The sequence below is a fragment of the Epinephelus lanceolatus genome, chromosome 19 (genome assembly GCF_041903045.1).
Source record: "Epinephelus lanceolatus isolate andai-2023 chromosome 19, ASM4190304v1, whole genome shotgun sequence".
NCBI lineage: Eukaryota > Metazoa > Chordata > Actinopteri > Perciformes > Serranidae > Epinephelus > Epinephelus lanceolatus.
In genome coordinates this window covers 40,760,636-40,788,151 of record NC_135752.1, presented here as the reverse complement: position 1 = coordinate 40,788,151, position 27,516 = coordinate 40,760,636, and the positions used below count along the sequence as shown (strand labels likewise).

At 42.3% G+C, this 27,516-nt stretch overlaps 1 protein-coding gene across 2 annotated transcripts; it reads left to right on the top strand.

Moving 5' to 3' along the window:
- The first annotated feature begins 134 nt into the window (after window positions 1-134).
- Window positions 135-27,295, top strand: LOC117269726 (transcription factor 7-like 2). 2 transcript variants are annotated; one of them, XM_078161875.1, is made up of 15 exons: window positions 135-1,002; window positions 3,139-3,208; window positions 3,697-3,836; window positions 10,553-10,630; window positions 12,524-12,641; window positions 12,719-12,791; window positions 12,878-12,946; window positions 13,497-13,613; window positions 13,721-13,886; window positions 15,745-15,852; window positions 15,943-15,991; window positions 17,080-21,281; window positions 21,412-21,629; window positions 24,449-24,581; window positions 25,014-27,295. In XM_078161875.1, the coding sequence occupies exons 1-12, from the start codon at window positions 832-834 to the stop codon at window positions 17,598-17,600; spliced, it is 1,680 nt and encodes a 559-aa protein (XP_078018001.1). In that variant the 5' UTR covers window positions 135-831; the 3' UTR covers window positions 17,601-21,281; window positions 21,412-21,629; window positions 24,449-24,581; window positions 25,014-27,295. The 2 variants fall into 2 exon arrangements, with proteins under 2 accessions (XP_078018001.1, XP_033502869.1); XM_033646978.2 differs by having other exon boundaries at window positions 17,080-21,629.
- The last annotated feature ends 221 nt before the right edge of the window (window positions 27,296-27,516 follow it).

The following is a 27,516-nucleotide window of genomic DNA, read 5'->3' as shown; positions in this document are numbered from 1 at the left end:
TGCTCCTCCTCCTCTCTTCTCCTCCTATCTGACCTCCTCCTCTCTTCTCCTCCTATCTGACCTCCTCCTCTCTTCTCCTCCTCTCTGCTCCTCTTCCTCTCTGTACACACACGGATCAACCTGTTGTCTCTGATCCGGGATCAGTTCAGCGGGCTGCTCCGGTGCTGACGTCACACAGGAGCGCGCTTTGTTGAACTGATCCGGGGTCTGTTGGGACCTCCTCCTCCTCCTCCTCCTCTTCCAGTGTTCCGACCGCCGCGCAGTGTTTTTCCTTCCACTCCACTTTGAGCAGCTCCGTGACTTTCCCACGCCTCCGCCCCGCACGGCTCCGCACAACTCTCTGAATCAGCAGAACCTCCGTGATACGCGGAAACGACCATTTAAAAGCCGCCGTTAACGGGAGCGGAGCCAGTTCCGGAGCGGAGCACCGATGTCGGGATGAAATCACAGCGGGCCTCGACTTTTTCATGTGGACTAAACTTTTCTGCGGTGCGCTCTGTGCTGTCCGCGGCGGTGAAGCGCTCAGCTCTCCGCTCAGCACTTCGCTTTTAACCGTCTGGAGAGTTGGTTTTTACCGATGCGCCGCTTTTTACCGACTCTTTTCTCCGTGGAAACTTCACTCCTCAGGAATCCGACGCGTCAGGGAGCTAGCTAGCTCCTCGGCTAGTTTCTAAGCTAGTTTTCTTTCCTCTCAACAGACAAAACATTGAGTGAACTCTGCGTTAACGCTGCGTGCGATGCGCTCATCACGCGGCTAACGTTAGCCGAACATTAGCTGTTAGCACACAGGAGTTAGCCTTTCATGCTAGCTGCCGCGGCTAACGTCCAGACATGCCGCAGCTAACCGGGGCGGACGGAGACGACCTGGGAGCGAACGATGAGCTGATCGCGTTTAAAGACGAGGGGGAGCAGGAGGAGAAGAGGAACGTGTCCTCTGAACGGGACCTGGACGATGTCAAGTCCTCTCTGGTCAACGAGTCCGAGTCCAGCTCAGACTCGGAGGTGAGTTAACTGAGACCAACTTCTGTCCAGAGGAGCTTGTTTGTGTCCGTCCGCAGGTACGGAGGCTCATTGGGCTCAATACTACCTGTGGGTCGTGTTTTAATTAACGGGGGGGGGGGCACAATGTGTTTTATATCTTTATCATTTACGCACAGATTGTTGACGTGTTCACACTGATATCTGTGTATTTACAGAGTTGTTTTATATTTGTTTTTTTGTTTTTAGTGGCAGCTGTTTTTATATTTGCTCTTTTGTGAGTTTACAAGTTCTTGCTAATTAATTTCTACACGATTTGCAAATCTTTCATATTTACACATTTATTTATTTTTGAAGTATTAATTTATTTATCATTTATCCATTTATTATTGAAATTATTATTTATGTTTGGAATTTACAAGCATTTTTTTGTTGTGTGGAAGTCGCAAATTGATTTCTACATAATTTGCAAATCTTTTTATATTTGCATGTTTTTATTTATTTATTATCCATTTATTATTGAAATTATTCTTTGGAATTTACAAATGTTTTTTTGTAGTTGTGGAGGTTGGTTTTATATTTACAGATTACACACTTAAACACAGATTGTTGATCTGTACGCACAGGTAATAAAAAGACAAATTGTTTTCCATTTGTTATAATTTGTGTATTTGCAGATCAGTTTTATAGAAATTTAAATGGCTGTATTTATTTTTTTTTTTAAAAATTGTAAACTCAAAAAGAAATTAATTTACAAATATAAAGTGGGATTGCACACCCACAAACAAATTACAGAAATTTAAAAGACTCAGTGTGTGAAAAATGAAAAACCCCAAGATTCACAAATCAAAATTTGATTGACAAATATCAGTTCAAAAGTTGTAATTATTGGGAAAAACAGTCGCAGGTTTGGGAGTCACGTTTATTTTAAAAATCTTTTTTTTTTTTTTTTTTTTTAAAGGAACATGTTTTATTTAAAAACTGGCAGTAAAATAAATAAGCATGTAAAAGGTGTTCACTGTACATGATGTGTCCAAGGACCGTTGGAAATTTTAAAATCTATTAATAATTGTGGTTGTTATCCTTAAAAATTGGCAAATTTCACCATTTATTACAGCTACAAGCTGTAAAAAAGAAATGATTGTTTGATTTTCAAACTTCCAATGGTCCTTGGATACATCATGTGAACACTTCTGTAATGTGTTTATTTTATATTTATTTTACCACTGATTTTTAAAGAAAACACGCCTTTCCAAACCTCTGTTGTTTTTTTGTGTAAACTCAAAAAAATAAATAAATGTGCAAAAATAAAATGGGACTCCAGATCCACAAACGAATTTCAAAAATTAAAAAAAAAAAAAAAGAGACTTAGTGTGTGTGTGTGTGTGTAAACGACAAAACCACAAGATTCACAAATATCAGCTCAATGTTGGGAAGAAATAAAAACACCTGCAGATTTGGAAGGCATGGTTTCTAAATCTTATTTAAAAACTATCTACTAACTTATTTAAAACATGTTTTTTATTTATATATATGTATATATTTAAAGAAAACCCACAGTTGTTTTCTTTAAACAAAAAGAATGGTGAATTTCACCATTTATCACAGCCAGAAACTGAAAACTGTACTGGGTTTTTAAATTTCTGACGGAAATTTTATTTATTTTACAGCTGATTTTTAAAGAAAACCTGTTGTTTTAACAAAAAGAATACTGTTTCTTAAGAATCGCCAAAATTACACCATTTATCACAGCCAGAAACTTCCGACGATCCTTGGACACATCATGTGCAATGAAGTAATGTGTTTATTTTACTGCCCATTTTTAAATAAAACGTTTTCTTAAAAAAAAAAAAAAGATTTCTAAAGAACATGCTCCAAATTCTATGTTTGTGTTTTTCATTTTAGTCACACTGAATCTTTTTGTTTTGTAATTTGCTTGCAGATTTTCAGTTCCATTTAATATTTGCAAAATGTTTTTTTGAGTTTACAAATCTTAAGTTTTGTGGAAGTTGTTGTATGTTTACAGATACACACATTAACACACATTAACACACAGACTGTTGATCTGTTCACACAAATAATATCGGCACAGATGTGTCTCCGTAGTAGTGCTGGTGTGTCTTTGTTTATGTGCCTGTGTGTGTGTGTGTTTGTGCGCAGGTCGACAGGCGCCCCAGGACAAACCCACATCTGCAGAGCAGGACCTCACACACTCACCTGTTTGAAGAAGGTAATGACACTCTCCACCATGGAGCACCAGTGTGACTGTCAGACATTATTGTATGAACAGGAGAGCTGCATGTTTCCATCTCACAGTGAAGAAGGCGTAGCTGTAATAATTTGACTTTGTGCTAACTGCTAACAGCTAACTGTTGACTGCATGCTTCAGGTTCACAGCAAAAACATCATCACATCCTGCCTGAGACGAGCTGCACGCTTCAAAATAGAAGCACCAGTGGGTCCACTGTGATTTATTAATTATAACAAGTCTTTATTTAAATTTATTACAACAGTACTTTATTTAACTTTATACAACAGTACTTTAGTTCTTCTTCTTCTTCCTCTCTGAGTTTATTGGCAACTCTCAAACCAACTTTAAAGGTGAACTGCCACCAGCTGCACTGGAGTGTGTCGACGCTGCCGTGTTAGATCAGTCAAAGCATGACGATGAGCTGATGTTTGTGTGAGTGTGACTCTGCTGTTGACCTTGTCCCTCAGCCCTGAGGAGGCAGCAGCAGGATGGCGGTCTCTTCCAGCCCTCGCCATATGTCGGATACCCCTTCTTCATGATCCCGGACCTGGGCAACCTCTGCAGTCCCTACCTCGCCAACGCAGCTCTGCCACCAAGTGCCAGGACGGTAAGTCTGCAGACCCTGCAGTTCTGTCCTCAGGTTGTCTGTTGTCTGTCCCATTCATGTGAACGTGATATCTCAAGAACAGCTCGAGGGAAAGCTGTTGTGTTTTTGGTAAAACACAACAGCTTTTCATCACACTAACGCAGCAGGAAGGGACGACCATTGGTTGTCTAGGCAAACTTTTAGTCGGGGGCAGCCCTAATCGTTACTCACCCATCTGACAATGTGTTTTAAAGAGTTTTTCTTGGGTGGGCACATTCAGTGTTTCTAGGTTCCAGATCTTGACATCTGACTGTGGGCTTATAATAAAGTAAATTATACATAAACACGACTTCAACATGCCTCATCCAAAATGTGATTCCTGACAGTTTGGAGACTTGTTGGGATGAAAAACAAGACTGAAGCTGTAAAACTTCCTGTTTCAAAGTCCGTCCGATGTATTCAGCTGCGTCCTCCCCTCTGTCACTGTCGTCTCATTATACCTCTGACACATGTCGAGTGGACACAGCTCAGCTTCTCCTCTTCACACAGTGCAGACCTCCTCAGGAGGAGTGTTAGGAGTGTTGGTGAGAGACAGAGGAAGAGGAGGAGATGATGCCCCTGCCAGTCTGAACGCAGCTCAGCGTAAACAAGCCATCGTCAGTTGGACGCTACCTGAACCATAATACAGGCTGTTTACTGTGCTCAGCAAGTGAGGCAGGAAGCAGAGCCAGCACGGAGACGACCCGTCTGCTGCTCACCTCCCCTCACCGTCGTGACGCTCACAGCTCGACAGAAAAGACTACATATATGTGAATGTCTCGTAACAGCCTGATGTTTGGAGGTGATTTATATATATATAGATCCCAGGGGAAATTTTTTAAAATGTGTAATTATAGGTAGATTTGATTTAGTTGAAATATTAATATTGTGACAGAATCTGAATCTCACTCTGAAACAGGATTTATTCTTGTGTGGCAGAGCCTGTGGTGGTGTGTCTGTGTCACTCTGCAGTTACACCTCCTAAACACTAGTTGGCAGCAGGGTTTCTGTGAAGTGCTGTAAAGTTTAGTTGATTCAAAACCCACATTAAACACACATTAAACACACATTAAACACATATGAAACGCACTTGAAACACATTAAACGCACATTAAACGCACTTGAAACACATTAAACGCACATTAAACGCACATGAAACACATTAAACACACATGAAACACATTAAATGCACATTAAACGCACATGAAACACATTAAACGCATTAAACACGCAGTAAACACATATGAAACACATGAAACACATTAAACGCACATGAAACACATTAAACACACATTAAACACGCATTAAACACATATGAAATGCACATGAAACACATTAAACGTACATTAAACACATATGAAACGCACATGAAACACAATGAATACATGTAACTCACATGAAACGCACATGAAACGCACATTAAACACAGTAAACACACATTAAACGCACATTAAACACATTAAACGCACATGAAACACACATTAAACGCACATGAAACGCACATTAAACACAGTAAACACACATTAAACGCACATTAAACACATTAAACGCACATGAAACACACATTAAACGCACATGAAACACATTAAACGCACATGAAACGCACAGTAAACACACAGTAAACACATGAAACACACAAACACATATGAAACGCACATGAAACACATTAAATGCACATGAAACGCACATTAAACACACAGTAAACACACATTAAACATGGCTTAATAGAGACAGTTTCAAACACAAATCAGCTTCACTATAACTCGCAGCATTCACAGACAAACACTTGTCTTTATCTGGACACATTTTCCCCACAAACACAACATGCTAACGTTATTAGCACAAGTCTATGGCATTTTACATTGTATAAATTAGCCGTCAGGCTACGGTGTCAATTCAGCACAGAAGTATAAATTCCGCCTGAGTTACTGTTGTTGTTCACAAACGGAAGAAATGAGAGATCATTTTTCTTTAGTTTTTACCGACGATTTGAAACAAGCTGAAACTATTTTACCACAGTTCTGTGTTCTTCAATTAATAATAATATATATCTGTGTGTGTATTTACTAGTTTGTCATGTCGTCAGGAATATAGTTAATGCAGAAATACCCTGAAAAAACCTTGATATTAATCCAGATTGTAAAATAATTGAGTGGTTGGGGACCAGACATCAGAGCCAGCTGGGTGCTGTTACTGTGCCACAGTAAAGAGGAAACAGACCTGACTGTCAGAGAGCTTTGTTGAGTGCAGGTCATGTGATCACCCCCGCACAGACGTGTCACAGCTGAGCAGCAGTGAATGGACGGAGGGGAGATAAGCTGTGGTATGTGTGTGTGTGTGTGTGTGTGTTTAGTTACAGTTGGTCCCTTCCAGCAGGCGGAACAATCCCACAATTCCTCTGTTTACTCCACATTGTCTCCAGAGTCTTAAAATACTGAGAGGACAACCTGTCTGAAACAACGTACACACACACACACACACACACACACACAAACACACAAACTGATGAATGTCTCACACCACGCTAAGTGATGTCTCAGGAGGTGGGAACACAGTGTTAGTGTGAGTATTCTCTCTGCTTGGGCAGAAACGATTCCTCCTTCCTTCTCGAATAATTCAATTACTAAAAAACTTATTTCTCTGCTGTGTCTCATGAAACTTGTTCAGTTGAATATTTCTCATTTATGCAGTAGAGTATTGTGTGCACAGAAACACGGGACAAACTGCGTCCTGTATTGACTCAGTGAGGGACAGGACATTTGGTTTTCTAATATAGGATGATCCCATATTATACAGGACGGGTAGCAGCTAGAGATGTGCGTGATTAACCATATAAACGATTAATCCATATCATACTGCACGGCACAAAGTGTCTCGTACTTCAGCAGCATTTAAAATCCAACATGGTTGTTGAAGACTGTGATTAAAGGCTTCAAAGGGCTCTGAATGCGCACAGTATGTTTGGGACAATGTTTCAAACACTTAACAATAAATTGTGATAACTTTTGACTGTTTTCTGAGTGTTTTCCTTTTTTAGACTCGTCGACAAGTCTTAATTAAAATTATCGTTTAGTGAACAGAGAAATTAGTCACCAGGCACAACTCTAGTGGCAGCCCTGTCGTCCACATGCCTCGGTGTGGCGCTGGCGTCAGTCACATGACTTATCCTCAGTTTTAATATCCCGACTTTTATCCAGACCTCAGCAGAAAAAAAGTTTCAGTTTTTCCTGGAAAATAAGAGTTTGTAACTTTTGCAGACGCTGCTGCGCTACTCAGTCAATTCATTAACGTCACTACTGAGAAGCTGTTTGACTCAGAAAGTAGTGACGTCACCACAACGCTCCTGAGAATGCTGTTAAATTCGTGCCCAACACTGGTTAATTTTGGCAGCGTGAGAAATGGTGCTGTAGCGTGAGTGCGTGTGAAATCAGTCATTTGTGTGACTCTGCTCGAACTTTAATTAAAGGAAACCAATCTGTTGCTCATTCTCTCATTTTAGAGACTTTCCTTATTTTCTCCTTGAATACTGCCAAAGTAATTTAATAAAAACACGCAGTATTTCTCATCCGATTACTCGATTAATCACCAGAATAATCAATAGAATACTCGATTACTGAAAGAATGGCTAGCTGCAGCCCTGCTCTGCTGTTTGTTGGTGTTTCTTTGTCTTCAACATGAGCTCAGTGAACAGCAGTGGGCCTAACAGCTCTCCCCCTGTAGTCACACTCTGACTTTATGCTTCCCTCAGTAATAGACTCTGAGTGTGTGTGTGTGTGTGTGTGTGTGTGTGGTTTCTCTGGTATTTCCAACAGCTGGATCCAGTTAGTGTCTCAGAGTGGGGGACGGGACGAGGCTTCACAGAGGCAGATGTGTTGAGATGTGATGAGTGTGTGTTTTGTCGTCTGAAGCTGAATAAGAGGAATTACGAGGGAAAATATGATCAGTCGTAGTTAATCAGTCAACATGGCGGCTGTTTGGTGCCTTGTTTTGTCGACTTCAAGCATTTATTGTTTCCCTCTTTAGCAGTCGGTGTGTCTATGTAAAGGTCCAGTGTGTCAGAGTCAGGAGGGTAAAGTGGCGTCCAGCTGTGAGGATTACAGATTACTACCAGCTGGAACTTCTCCTGGTTGGACTTAAAAACGAGTATATAATTTATTTTGGTCTGTAAATCATCAGGTATTACTCTACAGATTAATGTAAATAAAGTCACAGCCTGATGAACATGAAACCGTAAAATAAAGCAGATATGTAAAGTAAAAACAGGACTGCAGTCGGCGAGACTCCACCGCTACCTGCTTGAATGTGGGCGCCCTGGCTTTTGGACCGACTCTGGAGAAGGAGTAGATGCGCAGCTCGGCGTGGCAGGTGGTGTCGTACGGAGAAGTTCTTGGGCGTGTGTGGCAAAGTGGCGCCAGAACTCGAGAAGCGAGCACTGTGGTGTCTCCATAGAGATCTTGTGGAGGAGGTGGATTCACTCGTCTGTGCCTTTCGAACAATGGCTGGTTCTCATCTGACCTCTGCTGGAGCAATAGCGGTGAGGACAGGAAGTTAGTTTGTTTAGGTGGCTCGTAGGCATGAGCAGACTGTCCGTAGAGCAGTGTTGGGCGTGGTGTCCAGCCTCTTGACTGGAGCATGGTACTGGCGTCTGAAAACACCAAGCCCTTGATGGAAATGCACCATGTCTTCATCATGGCTCCCCACGTGGTACCAGCTAGACGGCGTATCAGTGCAGCACAGGTGGGCGTCTTTGCCTTGACGCTGACCAGGTGTTGTTTAAATGACAGTGTTGTGTCGAGCTTCACACCCAGATATGTGGGGAAGGGCTGGAACTGCAGCCTGACGCTGTCGATCATGATGTTTAGTTCGTGGGTCGCTTCTTCCTTGTTGAGGTGGAACGTTGATGTTACGGTCTTCTCAACACTGAGCTTGAGGCACCAGTTCTTCAGGTACGAAGACAGGATGTTCATGTCTTCAGAGAAGCCCTCTTCTACTGCTGAGTAGAATGGCCAGGTCATCTGTGTGGCCGTACTTCCTTGATTGCATTGCAGGTAGGTTGTAGACAAAGATGTTGAACAGTGGAGGTGCCAGCACTGAGCCCTGCGGGACACCGTTATTGAGCTGTCTCACCCTGCGGCTTTGGCCGTTGCTGGTGAATAGCCAAAAGCTGCGGTTGCTCAGTATCTCCATAATGAAGCTCACCATGTGCTTGTCTTTGGATGGTCTCTAGATGCTTCATATTTAGGCCACGCAGCCAGACAGTGTCGTGTGCAGCTGTGAGGTGCAGGAAGACGGTGCCAGCCTTCTCTCCCGCCTAGTAGCTGTCTTCTGTGTCTTAGCTCAGGAGAGTCACCTGGTCTGTTGTCGACCTACCACTTGTTTTTTGGGCAGCTTGGGGTCGATCACTGGGTTGAGATGTGCCAGGATGAGACGTTCTAGGAGCTTGTATGTAATGCACAAGGAGATGGGCCGGTATCCTCTGGGGTCATCAGGCAGCTTGTTTGGCTTCGGCGGGGTGATCACCTTGACACGGTGCCAGATCTTTGGTAGCTTTAAATAGTGGAGACACATTGCTGAATAAAACCTCACTTCAAAATATCTGAACTTTCCCTTTTAATTTGAGCCCTCTGAGCGTGCTCACACACACTCTTCAAGTTTAACGTCTTGATTGTGATGTCCTTTTCAGCCACGACACAGCAGAGCTGTTATCTGTGACTCCTTCCTGTCCTGTGTGAGTCGTGTGTTCCTGCTCATGTCAGTATGTTCTGGGAGTGTGAGTCCTGTTCAGCAGAAACAATGTAAACATGCGGGAGATGGGCAGCGTTACACGATGTTATCTCACCCGTTATCGAAGGTAATGATGTGTGGCGACAGCATCCTGCACACTCGCATGTTTGCTCCTGACGTGAGGCTGGACTGAAAATAAAACCACAGTTCACAGCCGAAGACGTTCAATTCAAAACAATTCTAATTCATTGAACCCCGCCCCCCCCCCCCCCCCACAGGTCACTGTGACCTTGCATCTGTCTCATTCTCGTGAATGTGATATTTAAGAACACCTTGAGGGAATTTCTTCAAATTTGGCACAACCGTTCCTGTAGGCTCAACGATAAATTGATCAGAATTTTGTGGTTGAAGATTAAAGGTCAAGGTCAGAGTGACCTTATCTGTCGCATTTCCATGAATGCAGTGTCTCAAGAACACCTTAAGGAAGTTATCAAATTTGGCACAAATGTCCACTTGGACTCAACAATGAACTGATCAGAAGTTGGTGGTCAAAGGTCACTGTGACCTCACAAATCATGCTTTTGTCCATAACTGAAGAATTCAGACACTAATTCTGACCAAACTTGACACAAATGTCTAACAGGATAAAATAATGAAGGTCAAAAGGTCAAAGGTCAGCTTGACTGTGACATCATCATGTTTTAACGTCATATCTCAGGAACAGAGGGGGAGACATTTGGTCAGATACTGAATTGGTGACTCTAATCTTGAAACTGTGCTGATTGTATAGATCTTCTGTGTGTGAAGCATCCATGTTTTCACTGACATGGATGGAGACTGTCAGAGACACTGGACTGGTGGGCGGAGTCATACAGCCACAGGGTGGACTGTTGGGCGGAGTCATACAACCACAGGGTGATACTTTAAGTTTCGGCTGGTTGACCCTCTGTCCCTCTCTGTGTCTGTGTCCACAGTACCTGCCGTTCCAGTGGCCTCTGCTCGATGTCCCAGGAAGAGCAGCGTTACGAGACTCTGCTGCTCCGACACACCTGGTAAGACACACACACACTCACATTCACACCTACGTACAGTTTTGATCACCAGTAAACCTGCAGCTCTGTGGACTGTGGGAGGAAACCGGAGCACCTGAACGAAACCCACACTGACACAGGGAGAACATGCAAGCTTCACACAGAAGAGCTCGAACCATGAACCCTCTTGCTGTGAGGCAACAATGCTAACCACTGCACCACCGTGCTGTCATACAGATAGGAGTTGATATTCAGCACCTGAACACAGTTTGATCTAAATGTGTGAACTGTTCTTATCTCGAGTCAGTTCCCTTCATCTCATCAGATATCTGATTTTCAGCCAAGCGTGTCTGCTGTCATGCAGCTGCCTCAGAGGAACTCACCTCACCATCACAACCAGAACAAAACCTGCTCTGTCCAGTTAGAGACGCGTCACACGAGCTGTTATATCCTGCCTGTGTCACTGAATGGTGACGCTGCAGCTGAAGGTGTTTGTGGAGCTGCTTTTGGTTCTTACCCTTTGAAAACCAGTGTCCCACTGATGACTGCAGGAGATCACTGTTGGTATAATTCTGTATTTACATCCATGTGAAGGAGCCTCTGTCAATACTGTACCTGCTGTGCAGACGTGGTGACATTGCTTCAAGTATTTCCCCTGCAGGAGACCTTTGTCTGCATAATCCAGCTCCTTCACTTCCTCCCAGCTCACACATTTAGGTTCAGATAATAATAATCAGCTCCTGATCTGATCAGACTGATCAATGTCTCGTGACTCCTGAAGAGAAGAAATGAACAGAGCTGAATGTTATCAGTTAATCATGATTTCCCGTCAAACGGGGACTTCCTGGAAGATTTTTACTTCCTTAAAAGACGCACTTTATCTGCAACTTAACTACTTGTGTCACATAAAACCTTCAGTAACATCGTCATGTCTTTAAACTCTAAATGTTTCCTGAACCAACACAGAGATTCCTCACTAAGCATTGTGACACCAGAGGGTGCGGTTCAACGCCAAGCGCCTCAGTCCTGACGGCATCACTCAAGTGACGTTAAAGTGCACCCAACAAAATAAAATATATAATCAACATGTATTCATGTGGAGGGGAGGTAGCTCTCAAAATAAAAAAAAGTTTGTGTGACTGTGTCAGTCTTCGTTTAAGTCCCTCCTAAAAACGTACTTCTGTCAGAAAGCGTATCTTGATTTTATCTGATCTGATCTATTTAATAACTCTTGTTGATGTTATTTCACATTTGTTATCTTAATTTTAGCTTTGGCCTTCCTTATTTTATCTTTTACCAGATGACATTTGATGATGTTATTGGGTGTGAATGCGTGTTTCTGTATTATTAAACCTGTTCACACTATTTAAACTATTCCTACTTCCTCACCCTCTTCTTACACACTCCAGCCAGCATTGCAGTGTCAAAAAACCTTATAATATTCCACATCAGCCATACATTAATAGTATTATTCAACATTTAAAGGGTGCATTGAGGGGAAGCTTCAGCATTGCGCATTCACACCCGCAATTTCCACAGAGATTGCATTCACTAGTTTGTTTTATAATCTTTGTGTTTTCAGTGTGTTTAGTTTTATTGTACAGCTCATTGTAACTGTGTTTGTAGAGTGATATATAAATAAGTTATTAATTGTTATTATAGACAGTTGACGTCTCTGTGAGGGAACCAACTAATACAGGAAACCAGACTGACTGTACCTGATGTGTTGCTGTCTCTGAGGGTGGAGGTGGTGTTATTGGATGCTCACAGCTGCTGTTACTCAGAGGAGAAATGCTGCCACCTGGTGGACACATGACATCACTGCGTCCCCATTAAACCACCTGCTCTGTGTGTGTGTGTGTGTGTGTGTGTGTGTGTGTGTGTGTGTGTGTGTGTGTGTGTGTGTGTCGTCAGTCTAACAGCGTGCCGGTGGTGCAGCACCCTCACATGACCCACCTCCACCCGCTGCTGTCCTACAGCCCGGAGGCCTTCTCCCCTCAGAGGGCCTCACCTGGCTTCTCCCCTGACGCAGGTGAGTCTCACACCAGATACACCTGAGCAGGTAATCACACACTGATGACTGTAACTGTGTGTGAATCTCACCTACAGGTATGTCGAGGACGCCCTGCTACCCGGTGTCTCCTGGAGGCGTGGCTCAGATCCCTCACCCTCTGGGGTGGCTGTGAGTAGAACACGCTGTCTACGTAAACACATGTGACTGTTAGAAAAGTCCGCGGGACGTTTGACCGTCTGATTGTCTCCATGCAGGCAGGGACAGACGATGTATCCCATCGCGGGAGGCTTCTCACCTGCTGCTCTGGCTGTGAACGCGTCCAGGTGAGTGTTGTCTTCACCTGTCCAACCCCTCGTAAGGTCGGGGTCGTCTTTAAGCCTCCGTGTTGGAGTTAGCCGTGGGCGGAGACATCGTGTTTTACAGGTTGTCTGTCTCGTTCTGGTGAACACAAGAACACCTTGAGGGAGTTTTCTCAAATTTGACACAAACGTCCACGAAGACCTAACCATGAACTGATATGATTTTGGTGGTCAAAGGTCACTGACTCATCTGTCTCATTCTTGTGAACATGATATCTCAGCAACACATTGAGGGAATTATTCAAATTTGGCACTGACATCCATTTGGACTAAACGATGAACTGATTAGAATTCAGATTGATAATGAAAATAATTTCTATGATTTTCATGTTAAATATGTTTGTGTTTTCCCTGTGAAGCTCTTGTTGAACATTGTGGAGAATAAAAACTTCTCTGATGAAGTTTTACTGTTGATTTTATTTATTGTGAAATGTTGCATTCAGCGTTGGTGAATATGAAGTTGACTTATTTTGACGAGGTTTAACTGAATGTTTGATGCGTGTCTGATCGACAGCCTGGTGTCGGGCAACTTCTCTCCACGATTGGTGTCGACCCCCCAGTCGTCCATCCCCCACCCGGCCATCGTCCCCACAGCAGTGAAGGAGGAGCCTGGAGGCAGCAGCCAGCCGGGGTACCGACGCCTCACCACACACACACACGTTTAACTGTTGCGCGTGTGAATGTTTTAATGACTGTGTCGTAAACACCGTGGTGACATGTTCTTCTTTGTTGGTGCAGGAGGTCAGTGGCTGACGTCCCGCAGGAGAAAGAAGAAGAGAAAAGGCCTCATATCAAGAAGCCGCTGAATGCTTTCATGTTGTACATGAGGGAGGAGCGGCCCAAAGTGGTCGCACAGTGCAAAGTGAAGGAGAGCGCCACCATCAACCAGATCCTTGGACAGAGGGTACGTCTGTCAGCCCGTCTGTCAGCCCGTTGCTCTGCGGCTTTGACCTGTTCAATTTATTAGAAACTCCTGATATGTCAAGAATTAACTCAAAATGTACAGTACCAATAATTTGATACTAAAGTCGTGGTATTTTGACGATAGAGTTTAAATTGAAATGAATGTTTCGTTAATAAAGTTGTAATATTATGAGAATAAAAGTCAGTATATTTTGAGCATGAATTGATAATAATTGAGAATAAAATCATAATATTTTGAGTATAAAGTTGAAAATGTCCTGGAAGATGTGACAGTATTTTTTTTAATCTACAATAGTCACAATATTTTAAGGAAAAGGTTTCCAGAAAAGTTTTTTTTAATATATTTTAAGAAAAAAGGTGCAAATAAATGACAGGAAAAGTGAGAATAATTTCATAATAAAGTCATAATATTTTGATAAAAGGTTTTAAAATTAGAAATGTTTGTAAATAAAGTTGTAATATTATGACAATAAAGCTGAAAATGTACGAAAGGTATTTAATTTTAAGTATAAATGGATGACATTTAGTGAATATATTTTCAGAATGAAATCGTAATATTTCGAGTATAAGTTGAAAATGTCCTGGAAAAAGTCCTAATATTTCTAAAACGGAGTCCTAATATTTGAGGAAAACATTCCCACAAAAATGTCCTGATACACTGAGAATCAAGTCGTAATATTTTGAGAACAGAATTGAAAATTTACAACAACAAAAAATAATAATTTGATAATAAAGTTGTAATATTTTGACAGTAGAGTTTACCATTCACAATAAAAAAAAAATCTAAAAAAAAAAATAATCAGAGAGTTAGGAGTCATAGTGCTTAGTAAAAAATGTTGTTATATTATGGGTATAAAGCAGAAAATGTATGAGACAAAGTTATTATATTTGTATGTAGTATGAAGTCTTAATATTACGAATTAAAAAAAAAATTAAAGTTGAGATTGAGTTGAGATTAAAACTGTAATAGTTTGAGTTAAATGTTAAAAATGTCCTGGAAAAAGCAAAATTTCCATGATAAACTCTCAAAATGTTGAGAAAAAAAAATTACTCAAGATAAAAAAAAGTCACAACACTGAGAATCTAATCATAATATTTCAAAAATTAAGTCACAATATTTTGAGATAAAGTTGAAAATAGAGTATAAGTCATTATATTTAGAGAATATAGTATATTGAATATATTAAATCGTCAATATTTTGATATATTTTCTTCAATAAAGTCATAATATTCTCAAGCAAAATAATCCTAAAGAAACGTTATACTTTGACAATTAATTAAAAATTGTATGAGAAAAAAAGTACAAATAATTTCATAATAAAATCATATCATTTTTAGAATTGGGTTGAAGATTTTCAATAAAAAAGTTTTTGTATTAAGAGAAGGAGTTGAAAGTTATCAAACAAAGTCGTAATGTTTTGTTCATTAAGTTGTAAAATTATTAGAAGGAAGCTTAAAAAAGAAACTGAGAAGGTTTTAATGTATAAATTTATAATGTTTCAATAATAAAGTGGTAATATTTTGTTAATAATTGAGAATAAAGTCAGAATATTTTAGGTCAACAATGTTAAAAAGTAACAATATTTCTACAATACAGAGGAAAAAATGACTAAATATAAGTTGAAATAATTTGAGAATCAAGTTGTAATATTTCAAGAATAAGGCTGAAAAATCAGAGGATGAAGTCAAAGTTTATGGATAAATATTTAATTTAAACATTACAAAAAGTCAAAGCTGAAAGTTTGTCTGTGCGCTCCAGTTGTTATTTAATGAAAGTTGAATGATGAGCGTGCACGTGACATCTCGGCCGTGTCTGTCTGTCTGTCTCCCGTCCACAGTGGCACTCGCTGTCCAAAGACCAACAGGCCAAATATTACGAACTGGCTCGGAAAGAGAGACTCCTGCACTCCAAACTGTACCCGGGCTGGTCGGCCAGAGACAACTACGTGAGTCCAGCTGATCTGTGTCACATGATCACGTCAGCACGCTGACATCATCGGCTCATATCACACGTCTGTCTGTGTGTGTGTCTGCAGGGCAAGAAGAAGAAGAGGAAGAGGGTGAAGAGTGAAAGTCAGTTCGAAGGTAAGATGACGCTGCTGTCAGTCACACAATAAATAAATGCATGTTGTCCTGGGTTGAGTTCTCTCCTGCTGGTTTTAGATGGATGAATTTCATTGTTGGTTCCAGGTCCTGTCTGTTTGTATCCAGATATTTTTATAAACAGATATTTTCCCCTCCGTTTAAGAAAACAAAAAAAAATCTGTGTCTGTCTGGTTTTATAAAAACTCTATCGGAACACTAAAACGACTCCAGACGTTCACACAGACAGTGTTGCTGCTGCGCACAGCTGCTGCATCATCAACAACATGATCCTGCAAATATTTCACAATAAAAGCTGCATTAACAAATGAAGGGATTCTGTTCACAGAAATGTTGTCAGGGGACTTTTATTTTGAAACAGAAACGGAAAGTGTTGAGATTTCCTCTGCTCATATTTCAGCCAGGATAAATCACACACAGTGTGTGGAGGCTTTATTGTCTTCACAATTTATTGTTTCTTATCTGTGAAATTAAAGTAAATCAAAGCTTTGTTTCCACTGAGGGAAATGGTTTCAGCTCACAGAGACAGACAGGAGGTCTGCGTCACTGTGACACTGTGGAGTTACATCTCTGGGGAGCTGCACGTCAGGCTGCGCCGTAGATTCAATGCAGAAGTATAAATCCTGCCTTGGAGGGCGTTTTTAAAAAATTACAGTACCTCAGACTCTGTTTGCGTGGACGAGAGGCCCAAACGTAGAGGAAAATGTGTTCACAAAGATATCTGGATACGTACAGACGGGCCTGAAGTCTTTTCATAAACTGAAGGTGATTTGATTTGATTTCTCACTATTATCTATCTATTATATTTTATTCACAGTTCATCAATAATGAAAATAATTGATAATGTTTATCTTTGTATTGTTTTATTTTTCTTTGTTTTGTTGTTCTTTGTAAAGTGTAACAACAAAGTAAAACTCAGCTCAGATGTGGTTCATGTTGAGAAGAATGAAGAAGTGAAAAACGTTGCTGGTCCTTCGCCTCTTATTTATTATTTATTTATTTGTTTATTTATTTATTTATTTCACGTAACAGCTGAAGGATGACGAGTGTGTTTGTGTGTTTGTGGTCAGATCCTGCGGAGGACCTCCCCCCTCAGCTGAAGAGACCTTGTGTACCACCTGAGGAGACGCCTCACACACACGCTCCGCCCCCACAGACTGCGCACACACAGCCCCGCCCCCACCTGTCACAGCCACACACCATCTCCCACCTGACGCACACACACCTGTCCCAGGCCAGCCCCGCATCCTCCCTGGACTCCCCGGCGACGCCCACCACTGCGCTGGCCTCGCCCGCCGCCCCAGCGCCGACGCACACCGAGCACACACACTCCTCCTACAGCGGACACACGTCGCCATATGGCGAGCAGCTGCAGCCGCTGTCCCTCACCACCAAACCTCACCGGACCGCGCTCCCTCTGAGCCGCGACACCCCCACCTCCTCACCCCACACCGCCCCCTCCAGGTGTTCACCCCCTCCTCCGCCCTTCCTGGTCCCTCCTCCTACCTCCGCTCACCAGTCAGCAGGGAGCTCCCACAGTGCCTTAGCTCTCTCACAGCCGTTCTCTCTCAGAAGAGCCAATCAGCTGTGAGGAGCAGGATTCACTTCATCCAATCAGAAGAAACACAAAGTGATTCGTACCTCTTTTTTAACGCTGTAAATACGCCCTCTCTTTTTTAAACTTTTTTTATCAGCACGTTTTATATTAGCGAGAATATAATTGGTCAATATTTGACTGCATCTCTAACTCCGTCAGACGCTGTGTTTTTGCAAACTTTCACTTTTTCTAGTTTTTATGAACGATCGACTTGTTGTAATGAAACGAGGTGTGGCACCGGGGTTTGTTTGTTTTTCACCTGTTAGTTCTGAGTGGGTTTTTTTCTGCTTCTTCTGTGTTAATAAATATTCACTGAGTTCTGATTCGCTGCCTGAGTGATGACCGAGCTGAAATGTGTCTGTTGTGTCATAAACCACACAGCTGTGATAAAATAAACTTCATTGATCGGAGGCAGGAAACTGAAGCGTCACTCAAACAGTCGGAGTATTAATAAACATATTGTCAGTAGTTTTCCATTCAGCCTGGTTTCCTGTCTCAGTTTTAGTTACGCTACCTCATCAAGGCAACTCAGTTCACCTGTTCCTGGTAACACACAGCCAGTATATGAACTCCAGCCTCGCACACACTCTTCGTTTGATTGTTCTTCAACACAGCAGCAAAGTTTCTCCACAAAGTCTCTGACATCCTGCAGGCTGAACTGCGCTAAAAAGCAGAAGAGTGGTCAGTGACATCAACCCAAACGCACACAGTTCAGTTCAGTAACAGGTAACGGCACCATGGAGGAGCAGCCAGGAGACGTAGTCATGGAGGTTGAAGATCTGGAACCAGAGAAGAACCAAGAAGAAGAAGGCCAGGCAAAGGGTCGAGAAGCCAGCAGGTAAGAACTCACAGGATTGTGCGCACACTAGTGTGGTGACACGGTGAAAGTCTCTGGACCGCTGGAGATCAGAGGTAAGCAGATGTGAAGACTCGCACTGCAGCGTTGTCATCAGGTGGTGACGGCAAACAGGGAACAAGGACGCAGAAGAAGATCTTGAGGGCGGAGACAGAAGGCTGATGTACTGGGATTCAAAGGAAGCAGGCAGGTCAGACACAAGCACAGGAAATCAGTCCCAAATAAAGTGCTGGAGAGTCTTACATGAGCGGTGAAGAACTATCTAGCAGAGAGTGTCTGTGAGGCTGAGGTACTGACAGAGTGATGAGGAACAGGTGAACTGAGATGGGAAAACCGCGGTGAATAGAAAGCTACAGACTGGGCAGGCAGAGCTGTGACACACGTCCAAATGACATTAAAAATTAAAATAAACGGTACTAAATACTTAATGATAAAAATGCTAGTGACTAGCTTGGTTGCACTCACAGCTATGGTTATCTGTGATAATGCTAATGCTAATTTTTGCAAGCAAAAACTAGGCTTAAAACTATTAAAACAGAATTTTCGTAAAAACTGAACATTGGACTCCTCCGAGGATTTTCAAGTTCAACTAAACACAGAACGAGACTTTATTAGACAAACAAAACATTCATTGACATGAATTAACTCCGCCCGTATGCCATGGTTACGTTACCTAACTGATGTTGCTGTGGTAGCAGCTAATGTGCATTGGTCGAACACACAAGCGGAGTTCACACACACACAAACACACATTAAACACACATTAAACATGGCTTAATAGAGACACAAATACAACATGCTAACGTTATTAGCACAACCCTATGGCATTTTACATTGTATAAATTAGCCTAGCAGCTAGCAGAGATTTGCTCTGCTCATATTTCAGGCAGGATAAATCACACACAGTGTGTGGAGGCTTTATTGTCTTCACTATTTATTGTTTCTTATCTGTGAAATTAAAGTAAATCAAAGCTTTGTTTCCACTGAGGGAAATGGTTTCAGCTCACAGAGACAGACAGGAGGTCTGCGTCACTGTAGTCTCTACAGACTCTACATTCAGTGAATGTAGAGTCTGTACACAAACCCCGGAGATCTTGCCTCTGGAAGAAGAGCGGAAAAGCCCCGATTTCCGGTTTGTAGTCCGTGTGATATTGACCAATCACGTTTGAGCTGGCTGCCGTTGTTGCCAGGTTAAACGGTCCATGCGGTGAACTAACGAGGCGGAACATAATTGGCGTCACTGCAAACTCTGAATTGCAATGGTTCAGCATATTTACTTATATATCAACCGAAGTCGGAAACGGAAATTCGCCTCCTCCGCCCAAATCAAACCGAAATGCCAAAAAATCGGGGGTCTGCCCCCAGAGGCTGTATCGCTGTCTACTGGACGGCGATACAGCCAATGGGTTCCAAGAATGCCGTCACTGTGACGTGGAGTTACATTTCTGGGGAGGTGCTCGTCAGTACACGGCGTAGGTTACGGTGTAGGCACCATGTCGATGAAGCGCCTACGCCATAGCTCCAGTGTCGATTCAACACAGAAGTATAAATTCCGCTTTAGTCCGACTTCCTGCAGCAGCAGTTTTGTTAACATCTTTCCTCCCGACCAAATCAGATATTTCCAGCTGCTAAGGTTAGTGTTTCCAACTAGCTCACCGCTTTATGACGCGTGTGTGCAGCATGGCGATCACTAAAATGTGTCTGCTGATGTAAAGTTAGAACAGGACGAGGTGGAGAAATATTGTCAGTGGCCTATGGTCCTTCTTGGAGTCACAGGCCTAAGTAAGTAAGTAAGATGTAAAGTTAGGTTGTAACAAGTTGTTTGGTTTTTGGGGTAACTGATATTATTACTGACAATTCATTAGTAATTAGTTACACTACTCGTTACTGGAAAATGTTATATTATTACCGTAACACGTTACTGCCCAACACTGCCTGTCATCGTGTTGTACACTCATGATGACATCGTTATGTGTGGCGCAAAAACACACGGTGGCGCCAGAGGAACGACTGATGAAACTATTACTACTCTGCTCATAAAAATGATCGTATCTCAAAAACTAAATAATGAAAAGAGTTCAAATAACTTACGGAGTGTGAAGAAATATTTTGTTTATGTTTCTACATTTTTAATGTTTTGGATCAAAATGTTTTGTGTTTTTATTTTGTAAAATCTGATGGACAAACGTCCAGTTTTTACATCATTATTATAATAAATGACACAATTTCAATACTTTTATTAAATATTATGGTTTATTGACTTCCATAACCTCTGAGCTCAGGTTGTTTTAGATTTTAGAGATGTGAAGCATTTGAAGATACTTCAGGAAATGACATCACAATAAGCAAACATACCAGTGTAGGCAGTGGAGGACCGTGTTGTCTTAAACGTATTTGTTTAGTCTCTATTTCAGTCTTATTTGTTTTACATTCTCGTGCCTCTCTGAAGCTGCAGCACGTTTCTGCAGATGGGCATATTTTGGGCTGTTGTAGTTTGGCCATGTTGGCCACCGTAGTTTCCAGCTGAGTCATTTATCAGTTTGAATAAACACAGCTGACAGTCAGGTGTGAGCCTAACTGAGGGTGTTGTTAAGGTGAAGGATCAGCGCTGATAAATGTTGGACATGAGATCATTTTGTTTCTTCCCTGAAATTAGTCATGACCACGATAACACTGCTTTTTATCTGGATCATAAAAACAAACACCTGAGGAGGACACACCTGAGGAGGACACAGCTGAGGAGGACACAGCTGAGGAGGACACACCTGAGGTGGACGGCAGAGAGACTGTACAGAGTTGTTTCTGAGAAATGAGATAAGGTTACATAACACTGTGACATAAACACACACAACACTGATCCCTCTTCTTGTACCTGCCTGCAGAGGAACGTCCAAATATGGTCAGACAGGTGTGACGGCAGATTAACAGAGTTTATCATCCATGCTGCAGATGGCAGAATGTTAGAGTCTGACGCCAGAGGAAGAAGAAGAAGAAGAAGAAGGAGAAGACAGAGAAGGAGGACGATGCTTCAGAGGAGGGCAGTGCTGGTCCGTGAGGCTGGGGAGGAGACGCCAAGAGACTCCACCGCACCCTCAGCAAGCTGGGCTTCAGGGTGGACATACACAGTGACCTCAGCGAGGACGAGATCTACGAGCTAATCTTTAAAGGTAAAACACAACATCTCATCGACCCCCATTTGTCTCTGTCTCTGTCTCTGTCTCGTCCAGTTGAGGTTTACGGGCGGTTCTCCTGATGAAATTCTCTGGAAATCAACTTCACTCAGTGAAGCCGGACTAAATCCAGTGTCTCAGAACTTTATGTTCTGTAACAAGGAACAGATTTAATTGTTCCTCTGGAAGCTGCCAAAGAAGCTGTGATGGAGCAATATTATAAAACTTTATCGTTTTATTCTCCGACACGAGGTCTAACAGTTGTTTGACTGTTCCTCCACACTGTCAGGAGAACTTCACCCAGCGGTTCTAAAACCTCTGAGTTCACAGATCAGATGTAAAGAAGACGACCTCAGTCGCCTCAAAGGGAACCCAGAATTTTGACACTGTTGTTCAGTTCTCCCTGACTTCAGTAGAACAGCTGGGCCTGGTCGATAATGATCTTGTCAGTTACTTAAGGGCTCCTGAGAACCTCCTAAAGGTCCTCTAGAATCCCCTAAATGACCCCCCCCCCCCAACAGATTCATCAATCCACCTCAGTTACCTGAACAACCCCAAAAATCTCCAGTAGGTCCCCTTGAAACTCTTCAATGACAACATACACTCTTAAATTATGACAGAACCTCCTCAATGACCACTAGAACCTTTTGAAGGACTTCTATAACCTTTCTGCCCACTGAAACTCCTAAATTAGTAAAGAACCTCCCTAGTGCCCATTGAAACCTCTTCAAGGACCCTAGATACTCACCAGTAACTATCAAAACTCCTTAATTACTCCAGAACCTCTTCAGTGACCACTTTAACCCCCTAAAAATCCTCTAGAATTGCCTCGGTATTCACTAGAACATCCCCAATGACCATAAAAATCTCCTGAAAGACACCTAGAGCCTCTTGTCTGTCCATCACAGTTCTTAAATTTCTCTAGAACCTCCCCAGTGACCATGAAAACCTCTTTTAGAACCTCCTTTCTGGCCACCAAAACTCCTAAATTACCATAGAACCTCTTCAGTGACCACTTTAATCTCCTAAATAACTTCAAGAATTTTCTCAGTATTCAGTAAAACCTCTTAAAGGTCCCCTAGAACCTCCTTCCTGGCCATCAAAACTCCTAAACTACGACAGAACCTGTTCAGCAACCACTTGAATGTTCTAAAAGACCACTAGAATTTCCTCAGTATTCACTAGAACCTCCTAAAAGACCTCTAGAGCCTCTGTCCATCAAAGTTCTTACATTTCGACAGAACCTCTTCATTGACCACTTGAACCATCTAAATGAACTCTAGAACCTCTCCAATGACCATGAAAACCTCTTCTAGAACCTCCTTTCTGCCCATCAGAACTCCTTAATTACTCCAGAACCTCTGCAGTGACCACTTTGACCTCCTAAGAGACCTCAGTATTCACCAAACCCTCTTAACTGTCTCCTGGTACATCCTCAATGACCATGAAAATCTCTTAAAAGACTCCTCAGCCTGTTAGCACGATATCACAAGCTGTTAGCCTTAGCCTCAGTGCATTAGCACAACACCATGACCCCTTAGCTTTGGTGGCAGCCTTTTAGCAGGATATCAAGATCTAAGTAGCAAACTTTTTAGCTTTAGCCTCAGTCTGTTAGCATGATATCACAACCTATGAGCTAATGTGTGATGGTCAGAATGATCGGCCAGAACATTAACACCACTGACTGATGACATGAACAATACTGACCATCTCGTTACAACGCCATGCTCAGCTGGGAAACCTTTGGTCCTGGCATTCATGTGGATGCTACCTGAAAAACGTCACTCATCCAGACACACCTGTGGACCAAGTCCCCCCCAGCAGAACATGCACCATGCCTCACTACAAACAATGCTCAGAAACTGCCCAGGGAACATGACGAAGAGTGAAGCATCAACCTGGCCTCCAAAATCCCCAGATCCCAATCTGATGGAGCATCCGTGGGATGTGCCAGTACCCCACCTCACAACCAACAGGTCTCAAAGGATCCATTGCCAACGATCCAGTACCAGACTCCAGCGTCAAGTGTATCCACATGAATGCAGGAGCCAAGAGTTTCCCAGCAGAACATTGTGCTGTAACAAGATGATCAGTGTTATTCAGCTGTTTGACTGATTTGACAGATTGGAGTACTTCCTCCACCGCTGCACCTCTGTACTGTAACATAACAAGTCATCCAAGGCACACAGTGGCCCAGTGGGTACAGCGGGCGTCCCATGTACAAAGGCAGTGTCTGTGCTGCAGCAGCTGTGATTTAGATTCCAGCCCTTTGCAGCATGTCACCCCCCCCCCTCTCTGTCACTCCTAACACTGTCATATCAAGGCAAAACCAAAATAAGAAAAGGAGTCAGCTGAACCAGCAGGTGTTGACACAAACGTTTCCTCTGGCTCCGCCCTGCTCCTCACTGCTCCAGGAAATGTTCACCCCGCTGCGTCACACCTGAACGCTGCAGCGTCTTTCACCTGGTAGGTGGAGCTGGTTGTCAGATGGTGTCATGTTGTCTTTGTTGTTTAAAGGATTTTACACTGACTTTAATGTGCTGCTGGTGTAACGTTGTACTTCTGACAGCTGGTTCTTGTGAGCTGAGGTTTGATTCTCAGGGTGAACAGGGTGGAGGAGCAGGTGAGGTGCGTGTGCTCTGGTTTGAGATGACTCCGTCACCTTCCAGTGTTAAAGTCTGATTTAGCCGGAGTTCAAGTGATTGATGCTGTAAACTGGGGAAACTGTGATGGTGCACATTTTTCATAGTGTCCGCAAACATCTCCTTTATTTTCACGCACTTGTGTTTGTTTCCTCCCTGCTGTCTGTTGTTAAGTTTTGACTTGTCATACCAGAGGAATTACTGGTCGAACCAACAGCATTACTGATGGCTTCGCTCCAACCGAGTGTCAGAGTCAGCATCCAAGAACCAGGAATGAGTTTCAGCATGTGTGCCTCTTTATAAACTGGTAAGAATCCGTTCAGCCACTGTGGAGATATCGTCTGGAGGACGAGAAATGACAGACATATAGATGAATAAAGATGTAAATAAGCAAATGAATACAAAAATAAATTAATACAAGAATAAACAAATGCTGAAATAAAAACAGAGGTAGGACCTCCCACCTCATTAACATACAGACACAGAAATACAGAAATAAATGTAAATTCAAGATTGAAGAGTAAAATTTATAACTTTGTAGTCTATGAAAATTCAAAACAGCGAACATTTGAACATATATCAAATTTAAGGTCGTTGCCCAAAAATGTTTTGTTGATTTTCTTCATCAATGTTTAACACTGGTTTTTGTCCTTTTTTTAATTTATTGATTTTCAGGGACATTGATCAACATCACTGTAAATGTGCCAAAAGGCTCACTTGTCTCCTCCTGTCTCCTCAGAGCCGTCCTGATCAGCTGATCACAGAGTGGACTAAAACACTGTTAACAACTCGATCGACAGATTCTGCAGAGGAAAACCTGTGAGCACGTTCAGTCTGCAGGAAGCTCCTGAAAATGGCAGCAATAAGAAGAAGCAAGAGTCTAGAACTAGACCTTAATTTTTCTAAATCAACAAAGAATCTTATGAGACATGCAGCTTCATTCATCTCAGCGTTTGACGTCAGTGAACCAAGGATGAGACAGATTGTAGGAGAGTTTCACAAGATCGTTGATGAAGTGAAAAAGATGCAGGAGAAGACAGATGAACAGAGAAGAGCAGGAGCTTTTGTTGGAGGAGTAGGAGGAGTACTCGGACTCATGATCCTTGCAGCTCCGTTCACTGGGGGGGCGAGCTTATTGGCAGGACTAGCTGCTGCTGCTGGTGGTGGTGCTGCTGCTGCTGCTGCTGCTGCTGTTGGTGGTGGTGCTGCTGCTGCTGCTGCTGTTGGTGGTGGTGCTGTTGTTGTCGAGGCAAATTTAACAAAAAAAAAAGAAGAGAACAAAAGTGTACATAAAGTCGAAGAGCTGGGGAAAGAATTCATGGAGATTGTTGAATCGCTGAAGATCAACCTGGAAGAAATAAAGATGACATGTGAAGAGCTGAAGACAACATCTATGAAAGTTCAGGCTGCAGTCACTCTGTCAGACATGGTGGACTTTCAGAGGATGCTTACAGAAGTGTCTGAGCTGGCCGAGACAAGTGGAGAAGTTTTGGGTGTGGCAGTAGCAGTGATGGCAGTAATGCGTGATCTGTTAGTGCTCATTGTGAGTGTCTTCAGAGTGACTGCGACTCCTGAAGAGGATCAGAAGTTAAGAGACTCCATCAGACAGTCAGCTGATCAGTGTCAGAAGGTCGTGAATGGGTTTGAACAGATGAAGGTGGAACTGAGACACTTCACAAGACGTTGGAGATACAAGACAAGGTCTCGTTCAATCACCGTGTGACGTAATGTCTCATCAGATCTGCAGTTTGAGATGAAGTGTGTAAATGTGTCCGATCCTGTGTGTCTGAACGATCTCCTCAGTGGTGGAATATGATATTTAGCCTGAATATGATGATGACTGTACAGATGCTGGCTTTGAACTGAAGGACTGGTCAGACCACTTTGTGTCAGTCCAAACTCCTCACAGAGGGGCTCCCCCACAGAGGGTTCAAACCAGGAACCGTCTTGCTGTGAGGCAACAATGCTAACCACTGCTCCACCGTGTCGCATCGAGTTCAGAATGAAGTTTATTAGTCTGAACATTAAATATCTCGTCTTTGGACCGGGTTGGAATTGGTGTTGTATGTATTTTATATCTCACATAAAGTTTATACACTGTGTTTATACTGTACCTGTGATGTCATCACTTCTACCTGCACTGTTTATTTTGCTGACTGTAACTGCTGCACATGTTCATATCTTATCCATATTCATATCTCCCTCTGACTGTGAATTCTATATACCGTAAAACTTCTATTAGTAGCTTTGATTTGCTTATCACTGAAGTCAACAGGCCTGTATTTGTTACAGGCCTAAAGTTAATTCCTTTCACACAAAACTGTTGCTCAGCAAAGATCAGGAAATACAATCAAACTGTTTATATGAACCAGTCTGAATGTTTTAATTATGTGTTGTATCACAACGCTTGTTTGACGGCACTCAAGGATTTCGGCATCCGACACAACAAAACTTTATCCTCTTTAAACAATATTTAATATTTTTATGAAACCCCTTTTGATCTGAGGACACTTACAGACTGGAGGAACATGAATAACGTACAGGGTGATCCAGGAACGGACACATATTCTGACTTTATGACAGCAACAGAGGAAACGTAGGGAGTCACCACTTGTTTTTTCATCATGCTGGTAAATCTGAAAGAATTTAGTCATCCTTGGCGCTCATGGTTTCAGTGAAATGAACTCAGCCAAGCTAACGATGTGTAGCATCTCCATACTGACAAAAATTAAATATGTATGCTTGCATGTGTGATCTAAACAGATAACCAACATTAGCTCAAGTAGGTAGCCAAAAAATGTGGTTTATACATCCAAAGAACTTTTGTCAACAAGAACTGCTGGCAGCCAGACCAGGCCTCTAATTGAGACAGGCCTTTATTTGTCTAAACGTGTAGCCACACCGGGCTGTGAAAGGGTCTGGGCATTTAGTAAGTTTTACGGTATTGTATATATTGTTTAATATTTCATTATCTCAGTACATGGACTCTTTGCAGTGACATTAAAGTTGAATTTAATCTCATATTCAGTGTTGATCTCAGCTTCACCATGTACACCTGAACTAATCAATACTTTTATATTAATGATGGATCAGATGACTGTGTGTGGTCATGTGAAATGTTTCACTCACAGAGACAAACTCAGATAATTAACATGTTGTAGCATATTTTATTTGTGTGTTTATGGTGTTCCCCAAGGCTCCATTTTAGGCCCAATTATATTTTCACTATACATGCTTCCATT

Excerpts from the sequence above, each read along its gene's own strand:
- LOC117269726 (XM_078161875.1), top strand. The coding sequence starts at position 832 with ATGCCGCAGCTAACCGGGGCGGACGGAGACGACCTGGGAGCGAACGAT. Across the intron at positions 10,631-12,523 it reads CTGCTGCTCCGACACACCTG|TCTAACAGCGTGCCGGTGGT; the intron begins GTAAGACACACA and ends GTGTGTCGTCAG. Across the intron at positions 12,947-13,496 it reads CTGGCTGTGAACGCGTCCAG|CCTGGTGTCGGGCAACTTCT; the intron begins GTGAGTGTTGTC and ends TCTGATCGACAG.